The following is a 22,806-nucleotide window of genomic DNA, read 5'->3' on the forward strand; positions in this document are numbered from 1 at the left end:
GGCTGTCGCCGTTTGTAATTGACATGAAAATTTAATACCATAATTTTATTTTGCACTTGGCCTACACTCCACAATGGCCCAAACGCCCACCACGCCCCCTGACCACGCCCACCACCCACCGACGCCTGTTGTTTGCCTTTGTGCTTTTTTAGATTAGAAAAGTTTCTGTCCTTGTTTGTAATTTTTTTTATGATTTCTATTTTATGTATACATTTAGGTAGCATTTTTCTTGTGTTTTTTTTACTACGCCTATGCAGTCCAAGTTGAACAAAGGGCAAAGTTTTCGGTCATCTCTGGAGTTTTTAAAGTGAAGAAAACTGCAGTTTCCCCTTCTCTTAACATTTTTGCCCTCAATCGATATTTATTGAATAATGGAAAATGGAATTTCATTGAAATCATTTCACCTTATTAACTGCATTTTTTCATTCCTTTAACCACATTTTAACCACTTTTAAAAGCATTTTCAGAACTATCTCTTTATCGTAACATTATTTAATGCATTTTTAAGCCCCTAAAATATTACATAATACTTACTTTGCTTTATTATTAAAAAAGCAGGTTGCCTGGCCAAAAAGGGACTTAAATTGAGCTGCGATTGAGTTGAGTCCGTCTCACTTTGGTTAATTTTCATTTATTTGCCGGGTAGCATTTTCATTTCACTTTGCCGTCCTGAAAATGTTTCGCTGGCTTTTTCCGGCAGGGTTTTCTTTCTGCTTTATTGTGTTCGGTTTCTTTTTGTTTTTTGTCTGAAGTTTGTGCCTCCATTTGAGCAGAAAATCGCGACGCTGGCTGCCGGCGCTTTCTGCATTTGAATGACCTGGCAGCCAGAGAGCATGCTTAATAATTCAATTCATAGGCTCAGTCACGAGGAGGAGTCACGGAATACAAAGCAAGGGACAAAAAATATGTACATATATACATTTGGGCACACAAAAAAAAAAAAAATAAAGGCAGGAATAAAAGGCCGGCACTCATCCTTCGTTATCCCTGAAGGGTCCTGGCAGCCTTAAACCGAGTGACACCGTCCAGGAAGCCGGGATTCCTGCCCTTGTCCATTTCACCTCCACATTAGGGGCAAACAAAATGGGAAACAAAAAAATTATATTTATTTTTTACTTTTTCTGCCGCCGCCTGTCTGTTTCTGCTGTTTGCCTTCATTTGCATATACAATTTTATACAACCTACAAGCGTTTATTTGCCGACATCCTGGCCGTGTTCCTGTCCATCTTATTGCGCAACGCATTTTGTTTTAGTTTGGGCCAAAAATAACTAAAAATAAAGGTAGTACGCGCGTGCTGGAAATCGCGGTTAGAATAGACTCTTCAATTACAAGCATCAAAACAAAAAACACAGTTTGATTTTGAATGTCTATGTATATAGAGAATATATGGCTAAAAATATATATGACTAAATAAAATATTAAAAAAGGACATCACTAAAGCCGCAATCAAGAAAACATAAAAATATAAAAATACGATAAGTAAATATAACAAAATAAAACGTAAATGGTAAGACAAAAAAAATAAATATGACCAAATAAAAACCTCATAGAAGGACACTATTTATTAAATAAATATTTAACAGTTTTGCATACATAATTAAATTAAAATATAATGTAAGCATTATACAGCAAAAAATTTTAAAATTGAAAAAATCATTGTCCTGTAGAAAAAATAAATATTTAAATAAATATACAACTTTTGGAGTTTTAAACTCGACATAAAACCACTTCCTTTGTTTTTCTACTATATCCCACTAAGCTTTTAAGTCAAATTTTTAAGGCCCAGCACATGGCTGACTTATGCATATGTTTGTGTGCCGGGCAAACACCGGCTGGAAAATGCCTCCCTCTCCCGGAAAATTCTTGCTCATTTGTAGCTGGGAAATTGCTTTGGCTTGCAGGCTGCCCGAAATTTAATTTGTCTAAAATTGTTAAATGAAGCCAAACTTCAGGCGCAGACAAACACACAGATACTCACACACACACTCACACGAACCAGCTCAGTTTGTACTTATGCCTTGTTAATTTAGTTATGCCCAAGTATTAAAAAGAGATTTTTGAGCTCATTGAGCTTCACGCAGAGCCAACAAACTTTTCCCCCTCTTTATTTTGCTTATTTTCATTTTTTTCGCCATGTTGTGCGGCCAAAGTTTTGCACACATACAGTTATGCTCAAAATTATGGTATCTAATAAATAGAATTTTCATTAGAAAAAACACTGCTGTTTTATGTATAATATGTGGGGTTTTCCTAGGGAGATATTTGAGAACTTAGGTTCTTAAAAGGAACTCCATAGGTTTTGTTTTTATGCACATTTAAAGCCAAGAATATATGCTGCAATAAATGAATACTAATATTTCGCCCCCAACTGCACATACACTGGGCAAAAATTAGGGGTCCCACGTTTTGGCGCTTCTTTGGCACTTTTGATTAAAGAAAGTTAAGGGGCGAAAACGAAAATAGCCTCGAGGGCCAGTCAAAAGCTGGAAAATGGTCAGGAAAATGAAAAATAGTTTGGGGGGCAACCCGTTGACTATCCAATCACTTACTCCACTCATTCATTCATTCGCTCATTCTTTCATTTCGGACTCAAACTCGGACTCTCGGGTCGACTTTGCATTTAAATCAATTTAAGCGTTTTACAGTCAGTTGAACCTTTTGTGCTTCATGTCATGTGCACACCGACACACACACACACACACACACACACACACACACACACACCTACTCATGCAGAGAAAAACCCACAGGCATAGAAACGGAAAAACGAAATGGGAAATGAGAGGTGGAAAAGCGAACGGGGGCTTTCAAACTGCACAGTAAAACCGACCGCAAAAGTAGAGATGGTCAAAAATAATTATAGGTCCTTTAAATTTAATTACAAAATTAAAAAAAGAAATAGTTTAAAATCTTTAGAAACAGACAATATGAATCAAATTTAAAGTATCAAATTTAAAAAAAAAAACCCTAAATAATCCTACCTAAGTCACAAATGCCTGAATGCTACAATCATATGGTCACACTGTCTCTTGGGTATTATTCAGGATTGAGTTAACAGAAATGCAACTCTGAAGTCGAGCGAAAAATAAAGGACTACGATAACGGAGTAAGGGATCGAAGCTCATTTTAACGACATGGATAGAAACTGGGAGCTCCAGCCAAAAAATGCCTCAGATATTCATGAAAATGTGGTCGATTCACATGCGATTGGCATTTCGTAATCTCATCACGTGCTCATCTCTAGAAAGAGATGGCTAGGCAGGCGAGGACAGAGATGGGTAGCATGGCTTTTCGAGAGCAAATTATGCAGACACTTAAATATGCCATAAAATTATTCGAATTCTGCATCAATTCTTTGCATTCGTATTCCTTCGTTCGTTTTCCCCTTTTACTTTTGCCTTTGTTTATAACTCGAATTTTATTTATTTTTACCCAGCTCGCAGGGAAATATGTAAAAAGATGTGTATACATTTGGCAAGGGTTCCCATTCGAAAGGAAAAATAAAAGTTCATTGGGTCATCGTGTGTGGTTAGCAAAATCGAAGATGGAAAAACACTTGGCACATGAAAATTATGCAGCCAAAATGTGAAGTTTTCCCTCTTAATTCGTGATATTTTCTTACATTTGAATTGGATATCCTTTTTATTTGCCCACATCCTTTTCACTTTTAAAAGAACTTCTCTTTCATAATGAGCTTTACTAATTTACCAGTGTGCTCAGCAAATGTTAACTTAAATTCTGGTGATAAACAGATTTAAAATGTATTTTTTCCTGCCTTGGCTGTGGCAATGATGATTATTATTATTATTTTTATTTTTTTTGTGGCACCGCTGCTTTTGTTAAACCCAAACAAGCGTGTGAAAATTGCAGCTGTGTAGGGGCGTGAAACAGGATGCAGGACACAATGGTGTGTGCGCTGTCCTGGCAACAACAATTGTCACAATTGTTAAAAATTTATAATGATACTACGAACTTTTTATGGCCGTCTGGACTCGTGTAAAATATTAAGGCAGCCCGCACTAACAAATTTGCGAAAACATTTATTTACTCCGTATTATATGCAACAAAAAAAAATGCGAGCACACTTTTTTTTGTGCCAAATTAAATACAAATGCAATTTTTACAGTCGCACTGTGTCAACACTCGCTGTCCAAAAAGCTATCTCTTTCATTTAATTCGCTCTGCTGTTTCGTTTTAATGAATTTGTATATTTATATGTTGAACACATTTCACTGCCACAAAATAATGGCAACAACAAACAAAAATGGTAGCAAAAAAGGCAACTAATGATAATGAGGGGGAGTGGCAAAAAACGGATTTTAGCTGTACAAACAGGTTGCATTTTGAGGAAATTAACTTTTATTTGGATGAAAAAAGGAAATAACATGCAGGTAATTCTGATAAAACTATTTGTATGACATATTTGGTTAGTATGTTGAAGTTAAAAGAATTTCAAGTAGTTGCTTTGAGTGGTAGTAATGGTAGTTTAATTTGTATGTACCATTACATTATTGTTTAAATATTTAAAACAATATGTAAAAGATTAAATACATAAATCTGTTCGATCAAGACAATAAATAAACCTGAAAGCCAGTGAAAGCTAAAATAGTTACATCACTTTCATTACCGTTGGAAATTCATTGATTCGCGTTCGGATTTTATTTGGCCACAATTGAATCGATTAGCAATCCCTCAACACCTTTCCCTAATTGCATTCCCAGTAATATTTAGCAAATTTAGGAATTGCCAAAAAAAATATTGATTTTAATGGGCGGATATTAATTGCGAGCACGCCATAACGTGTAAATGGCATGCTGATTATTTTCGCGCACCGAAAAATATTCTAACTTCAGTTTATTGGGATTTGGCAATCGTTGAAAAACCGCCGCCGCACAATCGACGATGATTAATAGGAACAATGGGGAAATGCGGAGAAATTCTGTGCGGTGGGCATCAAATTGAAAACCCAATAAAACACTCAATTTATTTAAATTGCATGCGATTGACAATCCGCACAATTGGGCATAGATGCACCGCCGCCGAATGCACTGGGAAAAATAGGTCTTAATAGGAATAAGAAAAATAAATAACAATCTTCTTGAGGATTTTTATAAATTATCAATGTTTTTAATGTGATCGGAATACCCTAATTAATTTATATATTTATTGAAAAGTAATCAATAAACTCTTGTAAAAAGGGACTTCATACAATTAAATTGTATAACCTTTTAACTAAGAATGTTTTTAATTTGATCGGAATCCCATAATATATTTATAATATTTATAATAATATAATAATTTCTTATTTTATATTAAGTTACTATTTAGGTGATCTTAAATTTGTAGATTTTTCTTAACTTTTAATTTAAACCTAAGCCTAAAAAATATTTAAGATAATGTATGATAATGGAATTAAGTGTTTTTAACCGTGCACTGTAACTGAAATTCATTTCATTTTATTCCATTTCACGGGGCTCTTCCTTTTTTCGGCTTTGTCCCCTGGGTTTGCGGATGCGAATGTGAATGCTTTATATATAGATGTTTATATCTGATTAGTTAAGCAGGACACGTATCGCTTACCGCAGCAAAAGTGACAACAACAAGCGGCAAAAAGGAAACTCTCGAATATGAATGACAAGCGGAATACAAAATGCGCGAAAAAGACAACAGAAACATTGGCAAATAAAAACGTAAGCAAATCAAAAATTTGAGGCAATCGGAAAAGCTAAAAACCAACATGAAAAAAATATAAAGAAAATTGGGCGGGAGAAGAAATGTTTTCACAAGGCGAAAAATGCTGATTGGGCGAATATCCTCTTGACCAGGATTCAGAATTAGGCGAACAAAACATTTTGTACAAAGTACACAAGCCATCGACAAGAATATATAAAATGAGTGGATGGAATATTCTGATGATGCTTACAAAAATATTTAAGGACAAAATGCCTCCAAGACTAGAATTGTATGCAATATCTTTTAAATACAATTTTATTTGCAATTAATTTACTCGAAATTCTGGGGCATCTTTAAGTTCGCCTTGCGTTCACCTTTAAGTTTAATTTTGCTGTCTCCCTGGTATCGTTACGTTTCTGGAACCAAATCTCCGAAACTGTGGCAATTGGTGGGCGTGTTTCGGGGGACCACCCCCTCCGGACTTCGCCCCAGCATGCCATTTGTCATAAAACATAACTCAGCAATTGCCCATGCCCCAATGAGCCCACGTACGCCCATCAATTGTCATTTTTATCAGCGTACCATGACGCGAAATGCTGATTTTTTGCTCTGCACTGAAACAAATTAGAGAAAATTGGGCGTAATATGTTTAATTTTGTAAGTATCGAAGGAATTTAATATGCTATTTATTCTAGAGGTTAATCTATTCTAGTGGCTGTTGAAAGACCAATACAATTTACGAGTAAAAAAAATGCATGGGAACTTAAAACTTAAATATAATATGAAAATAAAATTATATTTTTGTATACCTACTGTATGTAAAAAATATTAGTTGCTACACAAGTTTGAAATAATATTTTGAGAATCTTTTAAGCGACCTACTTTTTTAACAGTGTCTTTATTGCTGGCTTTATTTTTATTTGGCTTGTCCTCCTAGAAAGTAATGTGGGTGGCAAGTCGGGATGTGGAAACAAAGTGCGTATTATTGACGCCCGAGCCCGACTTCTTAGTTGCTGCCGTGCATGTTGCTGTTGTACATGTTGCTGTTGCCACCGTAGATGTTGCTGCTGGCATTCAAAAAAATATATTAAAATGCGTGCGCAAATATTTTGCGCTTGCTGGATTTTGAAGTGGCTGTGGCTTCAATTGCTGAAGAGGAAAGACAAGGAGTTTGTCTAAAAATAAGTTTATGTTTTCATTTAAAAATTAAGTTGACAGATTTTTGGAACATTTTTTGTAATATGTAAATTGTTTTTTTAAGAACCAATAATATGTTGAAGTTAGTTTTTAGTGTTTATCTATTTACTCGTATGTGACCTACATGAAACAACACAGTATCTTCTGTTCTGGCCACTTTGGTTATATTTTTCTTAAGACAACTTCATACAGTTTCAGCCATTTTAAAGACTTCAAGAAAGATAAGTTCTTGAAAATGTTGCAGGTGCCACTGGCACGTCGTTTGATGTTTTTCCGCATTCCATTTTCCCCTCTGTAGTTGCCGTAGTTTCCATCGCCCTGGTTTTTCACATTGCGGCCCTCGTCTTAACTTGGCTAATCAAAAGATTACTTGTGTGTGTGTGTATCTGTGTGTGGGCGTCTTTGTCTGCGGTTGATTCCACTTCAAAAGCTGCCAAGCTGGAAAAGTCAAATACGCCAAGCCGATACTTTTGATTTTGACATGTGTGGGAGCTGCTATAGTGGCATTTTGTAGATTATTCAAATTTAAGCCACTTGCAAGGTCGCCACAAAGTTACGAAATGTATTTTTTTTTTAGATAAATCACCTTTTTTTGTTTAACTTACAAAAAAGCCAGGTAGTATATTTAGTAAAACAGCTTATATTTATTTTTCTTGCCATTCCATTTCAGACTTTATTGCACGTTTATGGTTTTAATTTTTTTTTGTTTTAATTTTCCCAACACATAAATGTTCAGAAATGGCGCAATTCGGCTGGCTTGCTTTTCTAATTTCCCATTGATTTTCCTTGTGGAAAACGGAAAATACTCCTTTGCCCCCACATATCTGCACGCTCATTAATAATTGAGTTTTGCGAAAATAGAGCCGACTGAAGCCATTAGTGCATCGCCTTCGCCTCCCACAGGACTCATGAAATTCAAAACTATCTCCGCCCGACCCCTTTCTATATTTTCACCACCCCCCACCCCCTCGAATTTTCCTATCCGCCTGGTCCACCCCTTTTTTCCGACCCACCTTACTAAATGTATTTGCTTGTGACTACTTGTCTCTGGTCGCATTTCCAGCTGCAACTGATAAGGATGCTTAAAGTCGTGGCTCGGGCATCGTTAATTCTACATTCTCCATGATTTTTAGCCATTTTCCCACAAAATTTTCCCACCACCCAGTTCACTGCCCACAGTCCATTGCGTATACGCAATATGTACGCAATGGCACCCCTTCCCAAAATAATGCACACAACAAGGACATGGGAGGTGGCGAGGGGGGCGTGGCCGGTCTGGTAAGCCGAAATGTTTGCCCTGGTATCTGTTTTAGGCCTGGTTATCATTACCATTCCCTTACCAATCCCCTTACCCACTATTTTGGCCCACAAGAAAGGCAATGCGTTTGCTGTCTTGTCATATGATTCAATGAATTTTTCACACAACCAGGGGTGTGGCTTAAGGGGGGGCACTGTGGTGGTGCACTGAACACCGAGCACTGCACTGTTTGCCATTTTTACAGATCATTTTTGTTTATATAGCACAAAAAAATTCATTAACATATTACAATATTATAAAAATAATGGGAAGTTAGAAAATTACATTTTGTTGTAAAAATTTTGAATTTTCCAAAGTATCACGATGGAAAAATGGTGATCTATTGATATTTCTAGCAGTGTAACGAAGTTCTGGCCAAATAGCATGACAAATGTATGCAACTGGGCGGCAGCCAGGCTCCAAAGGACGAAAAGGGAGATCGCTTGCTACATGCAAAGCCAAAAAACATTGCAATCCAAGAACAGAGGCGCTGGCAAAGGGGGGTTCCCAGAAGGGGGGAGGGTGGTGTTATGATTGTTTCACGAGCTGACAAATAGAGCAACATTGTTGGTGGAATGGCAGGAGGATGGCCATAAAGCCTCTCTTTTACGAAAATTTATGCCTCTCCCTGGCAATGAGCAATGTGCTTTGGGGAAAATCGTCATGGAGGTTGGCTGGGGGGGCGGTAAAATCAGGAGATACGACGGAGGCGTGGCAGGAACAACCATATGCTGGCTAACATTCGAGATCCTAAGGCGGAAAAAAATCATCTGTTCAGTTAAAGCCAACTTTTACTAGAAAAGAAACAAACAATCATCAGTGGTCTACTTTCTTTAAGTATATTCATGGTCACATTTTACCAAAATATTGTAAAAATATCTTTAAGCAAATTGCAGAGCTGTCTTAAATTCATTTACCTGACCAACAACGAATTCCCTTTCAATTTCCCTTTCAATATTCTCTAATCAGCCCCGAAAAGTGTGCTACAAATTTTGCCATTTCCCTTAATGACTCCTCTGAAATATATAAGTATACGTGTATCTATCAAAATTAATATTTCATAACGAAAGAAGAAGAGAAAGGGGGCGAGAAACAGCCATTTGCTTGGCCCATTAATATATTTATCAAAATCGTTTCCTTTCGCGTTTTTCCCTTTCAAGGAATATTGGTTTTTCCTTCTTCGTCCTTCGAAACGACGTGACATAATTAGCAAGAGGAGGGAAAATACAGCACGATAGCATATATATATATTTATAAAAATATATACAGGAGGCGTGGCCCTTGGCATTAGGGCGTAAAAATATTAATTTCCACTTAAATGAAAAATTATGCTCAATTTGAGTGCCGACGCAGCAAATAAATTTTTGCACATAAATTTCCAAGCGCTAATAACAATAACAATAATAATCAGCGATATTACGAGTGGGGTTTTTTTTTTTTGGGGGGGGGAGGGTGATGCCAAAGGGGGGCTGTGGAAAAGGGGGTGTGGCAGCTTATGCCCGGCTATTGTTGGGCGATTAAAATTTTGTTATTAATTAGATGCGCCCGGTGTCGTGTAATAATTCACAGCTCATCTATACACAAATATCGCACATGTGTGCGTTGGTGAGTTGTTAATGTGTTGGGCATTAGTGAAAGTGTGTGTGTGTGTGTGTATGAGTCATGGGGCAATTAAGGCACAATGTCCTAAATGTCCTTTTAAATCACAGATCGAGCTTAACAAATGCGATTGCTACATACGCCCTAATTAAAGAGTATTCGGATACCAATAAGCGTAATAATTGATGGTCAATGTCAACCAAATAATCGATTAGCTGACATGTATCGCATTTATTCTGACTTATGATTTCGGTGATACTTACTTATTGAAAAAATGGTATATATATTCATTACAACAATATTTCTGAATTATAATCAAAAACAAGGAAGAACGCTATAGTCGAGTACCTCGACTATCAGATACCCGTTACTCAGCTAAAGGGACCAAAGGGAAATGGAGATATGCAAGCAGCAAAGCGAGATTTAAATGCGCCACCTACCGGCGGAAGACAGATTTAAGCATTGTGGGCGTTAGGGTAGGCGTGGCAAATTTTTTTTTGGATCAATCGATAGGCATTGACGAGACCAATACATTTCAGTTAAAATTTTTAATCTAGCATAAAAATTGTGGGCGCCACAGGCTTGGGCGGTTTGTGGGCGTTAGAGTGGGCGTGGCATATTCGCATAACAAACTTGCGCTGCGTACAAGGCTACGGAATCTAAATCTGAAATCCCAATACTCTATCTTTGATAGTTTCCGAGATATCCGCGTTCATATTTACGATTTTTTGAAGTTTGTAGGCGGTTTGTGGGCGTTAAAGTGGACGTGGCAAACTTTTTTTTGGGTCAATCGATAGGTATTGATGAGAACAATTCATTTCAGTTTAAATTTTTACTCTAGCACCAAAACTGTAGAAGCCACAGTTTTGGGCGGTTTGTGGGCGTTAGAGTGGGCGTGGCACTCTACTGAAACAAACTTGCGCTGCGTAAGAAGCTCAGGAATCTGCTCGCCAAATCTCAATAGCCTAGCTCTCATAGTTTCCAAGATCTCAGCGTTCATCCGGACAGACGGACAGACGGACAGACGGACAGACGGACAGACGGACAGACGGACAGACGGACAGACGGACATGGCTAGATCGACTCGGCTAGTGATCCTGATCAAGAATATATATACTTTATGGGGTCGGAAACGCTTCCTTCTGCCTGTTACATACTTTCCGACGAATCTAGTATACCCTTTTACTCTACGAGTAACGGGTATAATTAATCACATCGAGCGTAATAGTTGATGATAAGTGTTATCTAAATAATCGATAAGTTGCGATATATCGCATTTGTGAGAAAATATTTAATATTGTAATTTAAAATAATAGGTAACCAATACAATTTTAAAAATCAAGAGTGTATTATGTTATTTAATAACCTAAACAATCAATTCGAATTGATATCGATAATGTCATCGATATGGTACCGATATATATATTGATTTATAATTACAAAACCAAACAAATTTGTTTATTCGATATACTTATTTACGAGGCTAGGACTAAATAACATCCTTGGGGATTCAATGGCTTATACATTTAGTATACTTGTTGGCTGTTATCGTACATTTAAATACCCAGTAGACAGGGAAAATATATGACTAGCAATTGAACAGTTTCCAGAATTTCGTGGCCTCGTCTGCCATTCCGCCTGCCAAAGATATACGTGCATAAACACCCCCCTCAACTACACCCATGGCCGGGGGCCTCTATCAATTTCAATTGCGTTTACTGCCGCTGGCAGTGTAATCAGTTTTTCGCTTATTGCCGCTAACTTTGCCCGCACACATCGAGGTCAAATCAGACTCGACACGCCCACCGCCGCCCCCTTTCCGACGCCCCTGGAAATCCACTCGTCGAGCCAGAATATTGGATAATTGGGCTATGCGAAAAATCAGCCACTAACATTTGCACTTCTTTTGCCAAAACCAAAAACCTTTATACACACACTTTTTTTGTCAACTTTATTTACTCAATTTTGTGCCCCTCTTCATCCACACACTATTTTCGCCGAGTATTTCTCTTGTGTTTATTTATATATATATCTTTCTGTTTTTGTGCATTTTATAGTTTAGTTTTGCGGAAAAATGTTCTTTTGTCCATTTTGTGTATCTGCAATTGGCGAGCAATGCAAATTAAATCAATTTTGTTTTTGTAATTGGAACTTGTCAATTGCTTTGATGTTGTTGCTTGGCCGTTCTTTATTTTATTTTCGGCTGTTTTCTGTTGAGCAAATAAAACGGTTTGATACAATGGCACAAAAACAAAAAATATAAAAACAAATACGAAATATAAAATTGACATAAGCTAAAGAAAAATAATGCTGTCAAAATCGTTATAAACATTGCTTTTCAACCTGTTCACCTGAATTTTTCTCTTTTTTCAGGTGAGTTGGCAAACAGAGATTTCGAGAACATTCAATGGGCTGTGTAAACTTGATAAGTGAGTGTACTTTAGTAATTAAGTTATTTTTACAGAGGAGGGAATAGTGTACAGAAAATAAATAAACTCAAGGAAATTCCTGTTTATTTAATCAAATTCCAACTCTTTACAATTCGGTTTATCAATTTAATCATTTTAAAATATAATGACATACATTACTAAACCAATATCCCCCTTCTTTTAGTACACATATTTTAGTCGGTTACAAACTTTTCCTGAATGTAGGTATATTTCAATAAAAATAATAATAAACTACTGAAAGGATGCAAAAATCTGTGGAAAAAAATTCCATTCTCCTCCATTAATTTATTCACTTTTTCCGCAAGTTTCCATCTATTTTCCAATTTATTTCACCCCTCTAAATAATTTTTTGTAGTTTGTTTCGAAGACAGATGCGGCAAGAGGTGAATTCATTTTTAATTAAAAACAAGCCACGCCCACCGCAAAAAAAAGCGAAGCACGCAAAAAAAACTGGCGAAATATAACAACTAGGGAAAGAATATATAGATATATATATAAAAACCACAGGCCCCTCGTTTTCTTTTTTTGCCATCTTTAGTCAAATTCATTTTGAGTAGAAAATTTTTAGCTGTTTGAATTTTTTTCCTGCCTTCTTCTATACGTTTATACATTTTTTTTTTCGTTGCGACAGCTTTTTATTTGGCCATGGAAAACCCCTTTTCCATTTCCATTTTCTTTTCCCAATGAAGCACTTTCTGGCTTAATGCCTTCCTAATTGAAAGTTGCAAAAATTACAGGTGAAACGAAACGAGACAGGTATAAGCCGAGGGAAAGAGATGGCAGAAAGTTTTGCCCAGCAAACCGCAAATAATAACAAGAAGTAGTAGGAAAAGCGGCTGTGGAGAACAAAGCCCAGTAAAAGAGGGAAAGAGAAGTCGGAAATGGGAAAAGCGGGACGGAAGTGGAAGGAAAAGCGCCGAGGCAGTCGAGGTATTGACTAGGAAAATCCTACAGTAGCACCTGAGGAACGGAGAAAGGAAAACCCGCTAAAAATAAAGGGGAATTACAAAAAAAAAAACTTTTTATGGTATCGTATATTTATTTTTAAAGGATGGTACAATTTGTATACCCTTGCCTTATATTTCGTATTCGGTAAACATATATATATATAACATTATCTTTCAATTTCTGTAATTAGTTTTTAGTTTTCTGAAAATCGGAAAGGGTATAGAACTTCGGTTTGCTAAGTCAATAAAAATTATAAAAAGTAAATAATATTTTTTTTCAATTTTCTTACTAACCGAATTAAGAAAACGGAAGGACATCCTACAGCGTTAGATTTAATTAAACAAAATTGAAAAAGTAGTCTAGAAAACTTATTTCCTTTAAATGAAAGGACAGAAAACAAGAAGAGATCTATGCAGGGATAACAATTTGACCGAGATTTTATCAGAAATTATTTCCTGAGGCTGTCGAGTGGCACTAATGCGCTGGCCTTGACTGTGCCCGCCGAAATGTTGAGGTAGGCTAAGCGGCTTATCTGCTGACAAATGCATTGAAATCGAGCTCGAGTTCGGGCTCCAGCCCTCAATCAGGCCAGGTCGCCACCCAGTTAAGGTCCAACTTAACCCTCAAAACACCCTCCAGCCAGACACTTAACCGATTCCAATTGGCAAATGCCTATTAGTCGACGGGGCCATTTAATTAAGTGGGCGTGGCAATTGACTATAATCGGCGGCTACCGAAAGCGAACGACAAACCAAACAAAAATCGAAATCCATGTCAAAATTGATTGCCAAATTGGTGGCCAAAAAAAAAAAGAAATAAATAAATAAATAAAGGGTGTAGGTCTATGCGCTTGACCTTGTCGGCCATTTTATACAGCAGCATTTCCTCTGGCCATAAATAATTTATAGCAAATTTTCCCCTCCTTTTAATTTGCCAACAGTCGAATGGAGAATAAACAGAACCCTAAGGCTTTAAATAATTCCATTAACCGCCAAATATAAATCCAAATTACGCAAATAAAATAGAATTTTAGTAATTTATTATGTCAATCATCCGGAGGCTTATTTATCGAGTTAAGAAGCTTAATAATATGCAGTTTCATTTAGTTTATGAATGGCCCCTGTAGTATCCGAAATACCATTTTAGCACTTTAATTCAATTTTCAGATGTCAAATAACAGATCTCTTTTAGTTTTTATTACAATTTAGAACCACATAGTATTTAATATATTTATGAGGTCATTACTTTCATTTATATTTCTTTCTTGGCCTTTCTCACTGTTTTTGTATTGCCTAGAGCTTTATTATTTACTTCAACACTTTAATTTAAATATTTTTACAATTTCTGAAATATACCTATTTCAAATTGCAGATCTTTTTTAGTTTTTGTTACAATTTAAAGCCACATAGTATTTAATATATTTATGAGTTCATTACTTTCATTTATATTTCTTTATTGACCTTTCTCGCTGTTTTTGTATTGCCTAGAGCTTTATTATTTACTTCAACACTTCTGTGTGGCTTATTGAATTCAAATTAAGTGATTAATTGACTTGCGCTAGGTCAACAGGAGTTGAAAACTTTTCAAACTGTCATAATTATTCAAAATTGTTTTCTGCCAATTTGAATACAGCCAGGCACACATTTTTGTATGCCTTCTTCGAGCTGCGATTCCAGAAATTTTCTTTCCTTTAATCACGCCTCTTTGATTAATGGCTCCCCGGCAATTGACAGGAATTTTTGTTTGTAGTAAAATAAGAAGTAGAAGTACAACGAGAAGCCAAGAAAATAGAAACAGGGCCCAAAATGTTGCCAAGAATTTTTGTGGCTCAGCCAGAGACAAGCGACAATGAGACAAAATTGTCGCAGATTTTTCTCTTTCTTCGGGATTCTTTTTTTTTTTTGCTGCCCTGCGGCATTCAAATATGCAACAGCAAAGCGGCGGAAAAGCGAAAAAAAATGGGGAAAATGGGTTGGGGAAAAGCCTGGGCATGCCAAAGGTAGCTGCCAATTTATTTTGCATTTTCTTGGGTGATTTTATCCATCTACATTCTTAAAGCTTTTTCTTATACCCTTTCAAAGAGTGCTCGAAAATATTTAACTAATTTTAAGTATATAAGGGTAGCAATCTATAAGTTTTAGTATTGGTAACCATTTTTTTATCATAACAAATTTTTTTAATTTATAGGATTTGAACAATGTACATATTAATGACTCAAAATTGTATTACCAACTTAGTAGCATTTAATCAGTTTCCATAAATTGACTTCTGTCACGAATTGAAAAGTCAACCTAGGGTATTTTCCATTCAATTTTTTTTTATATTTCTTGTGTGATTTTTTTCATATTTTTGTTGTATTTTTTTGGCCTGGTTTCTTCTCGTTTTTATCGCCACATTTTGCTGCAGCGACTTATGCATGTACGAGAGTTCCAGGGGAGGGGAATGTTGGAGGTTTTAGAATTCCTGCATAAATCGCATTGATACGGGGGGCGAAAAAAAAAACAGGACGTCTAAGAACGGTAAGGAATTTTTCCTTTTGTTCGGCGGCAGTCTTGGCCACGTTTTATGGCCACGCCCCCTCTTAACCCACGAAAGCCCCGCCCCAGTCTGCTTAACCTGCACGTGATGTGAAAGAATCGCTATCCCAGCTGAGCCCAGGACGTGTCCTTTCTGCACCGCCAACGATTCTTAGCTCTTAACTCCCGACTGCAGCTCCAATTCAGATCTCAGCTGGAGTCTACGTCCACTTTAGGGCACTGAGAAAAAATGGGTGGAAATTGCTTGGAAAATCAAAATGATTGGGTACCTAAAAAAGCACAATGTATAACATAAATTGGTTTCAAATTTCGTTTTAAAAAAATCATTTAATTCTATTTTATTTTCATTTTAATATTCTATTATATATATTCTATTTAATATTTTGTATTAGGTCTTTTATTTATTTTATAAATGGTTTTCCAGAAAAAAAGTATCTTAAGAATTGATGTAAAAATATCTCAATTTCTTCGTTATTTGATCATTATTTTTCTCAGTGATTTCCTAATGATAAGTCTGAAGTTTCCTGCGGGGTAAGTTGGCCAAGGGTTATGGTTATTTCCAGGACTCCGGCTCCATGTGAGTTCATGTGACAAATGAGCCAGCAGCCAGGATTCAAGAGTGCGGAAAAGAAAGAAATTTGTAGATAAAAGTGGTTGAAAATGTAGGAGAAATAGTTGCAAAAGCGGTAAGAGGAATGGCCAAGAAAGGCATTATAAAATTCATACTTGGGGCATCAATATTAGATCAGAAAGCAAGCATTTCACATTCCTTCTTCAACAATTTTGGTTTCCATATTTCCTAGCACTTGCAAATTTCTTAAATTACAAATAAATTCTAATTGATATAAGACAATTGCTTTAATTTTTCCTTTCGTTCCCAAAATGAACCCAAAAAAGGGACCCAACTTAAAGCCAAATTTCCTCTTGCCCCAACGAAATTTTGCCAACATCACTGATTGACTGCCAAAAGCGAATAATTCAAAGTTCCTGACAAACTTTCCCTTTTGTTCCTGCCATTTCGTTGCTTTTATGCTCTCTTGTTTATTTTTTTTTCGTTTTTTTTTCTTCGATTTTTTTTTCGGCTTGTTTTGGACTTCTTAAGCTAAGAATTTATTTTTATGACTCACGCACTTTTGCGGCTTCCGCTTAGCTGCTGCTCCATCAAAATGGAGCCATCAACACCTGCTTAGAGCGAGGGAAAATGGAAAATGCAAAGGGAAAATGCGGGGGAAATGCTGGGCGTACGAAAGTGAAAGGACCAAAGCGAGAAATATTTATTTCGCAGGCAGAGAAACTTGGCTTTGAGTTATGGCCGGCAGTCGGCGAAACTCAATTTGAATAAATTGTTGAAACAAAACTCAAACATATATGCACTCAAAGAAAAAGAAGAGTAGATGGCTAAATCTCGCTCGCACACACGCAGGCCAAAAAATAAATAAGAACCTACACTCAGACAAAACTCAAACAGTACGAGCAAAGCCATAAAAATCGGGGGTAAGACGAAGGAAAAGTCCTGGGGAAAAAGGTTGTGTAGAATGGGGGCAGTGATTTCTTCTTTTCCCCGAGTCCATCGAGGCTGCCAAACTTTTCGCGCTGCGACTTTAAAATGAAATTTACAACATGGAAAAGAGTACTTTTCCCCCCTTCTTTTTATTTTCTTATTTGATTTTCTTCCCTTTTCATTTTTTTTTGATTTTTTTGTTCAGCAATTGCCAACAGTTTGAAATGTAAAGTGTACTGGTGGCCATGTGAGAGGTTTTTGCATGTGTGAGGAATCAAGGCGCATAAATTTCGAAAACAGCCAAACCATAAGTACAGAACAAACTCGGATTAAAGGACATGCGAAATAATGTTAAAAGTATATATATTTAAATAATATAAATAAAGAAAAGCTCTTGAACAAAAGTATTTGCTAGTTTAAAAAAATTCACAAAAACCTCACTAGTGAAACAAATTTTTTATGTGTACCTTTTTTTAAGGTTTCTTAAGGAAAATTCGTTAGACTTATTTTTTGTGATCTAGGATACCAGAGACTAGCATCTTTGATCTAGTGTTATCTTTGTTGGTTTTTGGGATATTTTATCTCGAAGTTAAAGGAGGATTTTGAAGCATATGAAATATGATGAAGCTTTGCTTAAAAAAAATTTGAAATGAATCATTTAAAAAATCAAAATTTAAATATAAAGCTTAGAGCCAAAAACGTAATTTTTAGCGAGTGTTCACTGTGGCCCGAAAAAGCAGAAGCTGTACCCGCCCACGCGGCTTTTAAACTTATTTACTGCTTATATATTTTAACACTCCCCGTTCCAAACGTCCTGCCCAAACAAACTGACACAGCTTCTCTGGGACATTCAAGTGCCCCTAACGCCACCCCTGGATTTTCAACACCCTTTCCCCCTCGAAATCGCCCTTTCAATTCGACAACACCGAGAAATGAAACCAAATAACAACAACAAGCGATTTCCCTCGGCCTTGCCCCCTCCAATATATATATTTTATTTTTTGGCAGCACTTCCGTGGCAGCCTAGCCCCCGCTCACCCCTCACCCCTCACCCCTTCGACCTTACACGCCCCTGCATCCTGAGCCCCGAATCCTGAATCCTGGATCCTGCATCCACCCCCCTCTCAATGGCCCCCAACATGACAAATGGCTGCAAATCGTCTTCCTGTCGCGACCGCCGCGTTGACAGCAAATGGTTTTCTTTTTTTTTTCTTTTATTATTTTTTTTTGGGGGGGGGGGGCTGATAAAATATAGCATGAAGTTTGGTACATTTTTTATCCCTATTTTTCATTATTTATTTATTTATTTATTTAGCATTTCTTGTATATTTTCGCTTATAGGCAGCACGAAACATTCTTATCTGCGAGTTTTCCGGGTCTACAGCGGTAATATTTTTTATTTTCTCTCAGGGTTACTGCCCTGTAAGTAGGGGAAAATGTAATTTATAAAGCTGACTCAACATTAAGGGTAGTGCAATTTAAGTTACCGAAAATGAATCAAAATATTTGATCTGAAACTTAAAGTCCATGCTAAGACTAATTTAAATTAAGGCATTTACCTTGAGAGTAATGCGAAATATTTGGGAGCCACGAAATGTCCCCCAGTAAACACTCGACTTTGATTTAAACCGCAACGCCCACTGGCCGACCCCGATTGAACCCAACATGAACCCAGACCCTAACCTTTTCGAAATTGGTAAATTTGCGAAATTCAAGCGTTTTGAGGCCCTGCGACCTTTCAACCCCTCATATGATCCCCTTAACCCGCCAAAATGTCCGGGAACCGCAGTCTTGTCAACTTATTTAGTGCTCGGCCGCAAGACCCAATCACAAACACACGAAAGAGACGGGGAATATTAGCTGGAGTGAAACGGAGCATAAGGGTTGGAAAGAGACGGGGCATGTGGGGCATATAGTACAGGAAAACAATGCACTGGCAACACGCAACCCAAAAAGTGAACTAAAGTTCACAGGCGGAAATTTCGCAGCGACCGCAGCGACCAGAAAACAGGACCGAAAACCGAAACCGAGAAGCCGGCGTGGGGTTAACGGGGGCGTTAGGGGGTTAAGAGCGACCGCCAACTAAACATTACGCATACACCTCGTTGTCTGCGCACAAACACACACTTTACCCACAGATGTGGCTCGGATAATAGCACTAATATACACAAAGTCTTTGTGAAAATGTACAATTCAAACTGCATAAGGAAAATCTAAAACAGATCTTAAGCACGTCCAGTTTTTAAAATAAGCTATTATATTCAGAAAATATGAAATAATTATTTTAAGCCTTAGTAAAAGGTTCTATAGCAATCGTATCTTACTAAATATATCTTATAGATCTTTGGAAAAAATATAGTACTATTTTTACCGCAAGTCTAAAAAAGTTTAGCAATGAATACATAACAGATATGTCACAACATTGATATATCGATCATTTTCACCATCCCTATCTTAAGTATTTATTTATTTTGTTGTAGAACAATCTTGGAATGTGGTTTAAGCCACAAGTGTATGTAAGTCTAACCATTTATCAATAAATATATTACACAAGGGTACCAATATCCATCTTAATATTCAACATATCTTAAAACATACATTCGATATTGATAGATCCATAAATTTCCCCATCTTTACTTGAAGTGTACTTACTTAATTTATTTCTTATTCTCGAATTGGAATGAATAGTATTGTTTTAACCCCGAGTGTACGAAATTCTGAGCATTTAATAACAAACATATTACACAAAGGTCACAATATCCATCTAAATGTTAATACCTTCATTCGATATTGACTTAATATCTCTGCTTGGAGTATTTACTTATATGTATATCTTATTGTGGAAGATAGTTGGATGAATGGTATTGATTCTGATCAATTTGTTTTACACATAGGTCCCAATATCCATCTTAATATTGCATCATATACATATATCATATATTGAAATATATATATATTTTTTACCATCTCTATTTGGGGAAATCACTTATGATAGTTCTCATTGTAGAAGATCGTGTGAATGAGTAGTTGTGTTTTAACCGCGAGTGTATGGCAGTCTGACCATTCGGCAGACCAGCGGCAGCTGGAAAAGCTCTCACAAAAGAGGCAAACAAAGCGGAAGGAAATAAAGAAAAAAGTGGGCGACGACCTTTTCACGAAAATTCATTGTCAAGCCGTGTGTGCCGAGGAAAATGAGGGAAAATCGGGGTGGAAATGGGGGGGGCGGGGGCTTGTGCGAATGAGAAGCAGAATGAGTGGACCTGCACCTGACACGAAACTGTTGACGAAGTCGGGGCCACTTCAAACAGTTTTCCCCACCCAGCGACCTCCCGAGGCCGTTTATTAAAACTAATTAAAATGTTTAAAACATTTATAGAACAAACGGAATGGAATGGAACGACTGGCGGGGAGGGGTTGGGTGTTTGGCAGGGGAACAATACACCGGCAAGGACATCCAAGGGGAACGAGTCCTTAATTGCCGCAATTAACGTTGGCAACAACACAACCACCCAACGGCCAACACCCACTAGTGAATTTCCTTCTTTTTGCCAGGACAAACCGGGGAAATCTTTATAGATTGCTCTGCAAAATAACATTATTTAACTCTTTGTGGGGATTTATCTTTTTCGACCTATTCGTGGTCGCTTAACACGCTGAAATCATAAAGCAAACAAATGTTCTTTAGATTTATTATAAAAATTGATTCCATTAAATCTGCCAAAATGATACAGACTTTATAAACGTGTTCTCATGTGTTCAATCTAAAATTAAATATATTGTAAGCGAAATACATAGATACTTTCATTTAATTAATCATTTAATATTTACTTGTTACAAACTTCGGATTTTTTGTAAATAAGAACTCCTTGACCTGGAAATATAACTGGTATGACAGCATTAGCTGATGTTCGCTTTTAATTATTATATTTCGATGTCCGACTGGCAAATGAATTTAACCTTATCGTTGCAGCGCCAGTCACTCATATCTCCGTTTTGCAGTTGAACGCACCGTTTTTCGTTGTTGGGGCTATCGGACCTCCAGGTCAAAATTTCTGCCGGTTTTCCCGAGGCCACTGATAGGAATTGGCCGGCGGTCATCAGATCGTTGATCCCCAGCCAGTACCAAACATGAGCTTTAATTTTAGCTTGAATGGCCAGCAATTCCTGTTGGTCCTTAATGCCTGCCAAATAGCCGCCCATCCGATGACAAGTGACTGCAGCCTCATACCAAGTTTGATTGAGATTATTCTCAATATAGAAATATCTCTCGCCGATTTTCTGGAACCTCGGTGGTATGGGTTTTGAATGGGTTTCCTGGGGACTGCTTTTGGTATCTTCTAGTTTGGAGAGAGTGCTTTGTAACCTATTTAATTGGGCTTCCATGTCGTTGAGTTTCGCCTGGAAATCATCCTTGGTTATGGTCTTGCTTAAAGATGCCATAAGGGCATCCAACTTGTTTTGTATGGCCGATTCCTGGTCTTCTATTCTGGTCCGAAGCAACTGAAGTTGGTTCTTCAATTCGGAACTTTCAACCCTAAGTTTTCTTTCGGTTTCATTGAGCCTCGCCCCGAATTCTCTTTTTGTGGTAATATTTTTCAAGGAATTCTGCACTGTTACCCGCTGTGCCTCAACCGAAAACTGAACTGCCAGGAGTTTGGCCCTCAAGGCCTGCTGCTCACTCTGGATCCTTTCCAATTTCGAGTTGGTCACGGGTATCAAATCAATCATGGGATGGAGTTTGGTTAGGCAGAAGTCTCCACACTGATTTGGTGGGTCCTCTAAAAGGCAAACGGATCGCCCATTGTCCTGTGAATTAGCTGAGATCGCCTGCAAATTTTGGATTATAAAGAGGAAGCCAGAAAAATATATCAGCTTCAGCATTTCGAATGATTTCAACCTCTGGAAGGGATGTTTTAAAACCTACTGAAATTCATCTGACTCTTTGAAAATGAGGAAACCTTAAATAAAGCTGATAGGGATCGAAATTCCACTTAAAAAGATTATAGACGGTTCAATCACTCCGGATGTTTTGATGTCTGCTTCAGAGATAACGTAATTAATCATTTAATAACATTCTTGTCAATTAGCAGATACATTTTAAAATCATGGGAATGTAAAATGCTTTAGTTTATTATCGTAACCAATTTTTTTTTTGGTAAGCATTATGTGTGTCCTTTGAGAAAGGGACAATATTAGAGTTGGTACTGCCAACTCTCTGTTCTCCTTAGGAATTTTGTCTTACGCTCTTCTTTCCTGCAGCTTAGCAAAGGTCCTGGGAAAATCGCCCACATTTCCCTTTCGCTGACCTCCTATAACATTCGTTTGCCGGATTTTCCCGCTAGCTTTCCCGCCGCCATTCTTCGAGGCACCAAGATCTTTGTGCGGCACTTCATCAGTTCCCGCCGCTCGCCATATCCATTTCTGAGCTGTTCCCATTTTGGTTTCTGCGAACCATTCAAAAACTGCCAAGGAGCGGGATTTTCCTCCTTTTATTTTCGCCTTTATCCAGCCGATTTTCCGTTCATCTTTTCATTTTTGGTTTTTTTTTTTATTTGCATTTCTGCTGCTGACATCGATTTGGCCGCTTTTCAAGTGCACAATTC

At 37.2% G+C, this 22,806-nt stretch overlaps 2 protein-coding genes across 2 annotated transcripts in view; one reads left to right on the forward strand and one right to left on the reverse strand.

The window, feature by feature from the left end:
- LOC119556844 (irregular chiasm C-roughest protein) overlaps positions 1-22,806 on the forward strand; it is a 44,809-nt gene that overhangs the window by 4,266 nt on the left and 17,737 nt on the right. The window lies entirely within an intron of this gene.
- LOC119556845 lies at positions 21,008-22,112 on the reverse strand. Its single transcript, XM_037869316.1, has one exon. The coding sequence runs from the start codon at positions 22,082-22,084 to the stop codon at positions 21,125-21,127; it is 960 nt and encodes a 319-aa protein (XP_037725244.1). The 5' UTR covers positions 22,085-22,112; the 3' UTR covers positions 21,008-21,124.

The sequence above is a fragment of the Drosophila subpulchrella genome, chromosome X (genome assembly GCF_014743375.2).
Source record: "Drosophila subpulchrella strain 33 F10 #4 breed RU33 chromosome X, RU_Dsub_v1.1 Primary Assembly, whole genome shotgun sequence".
Classification (NCBI taxonomy): Eukaryota; Metazoa; Arthropoda; class Insecta; order Diptera; family Drosophilidae; genus Drosophila; species Drosophila subpulchrella.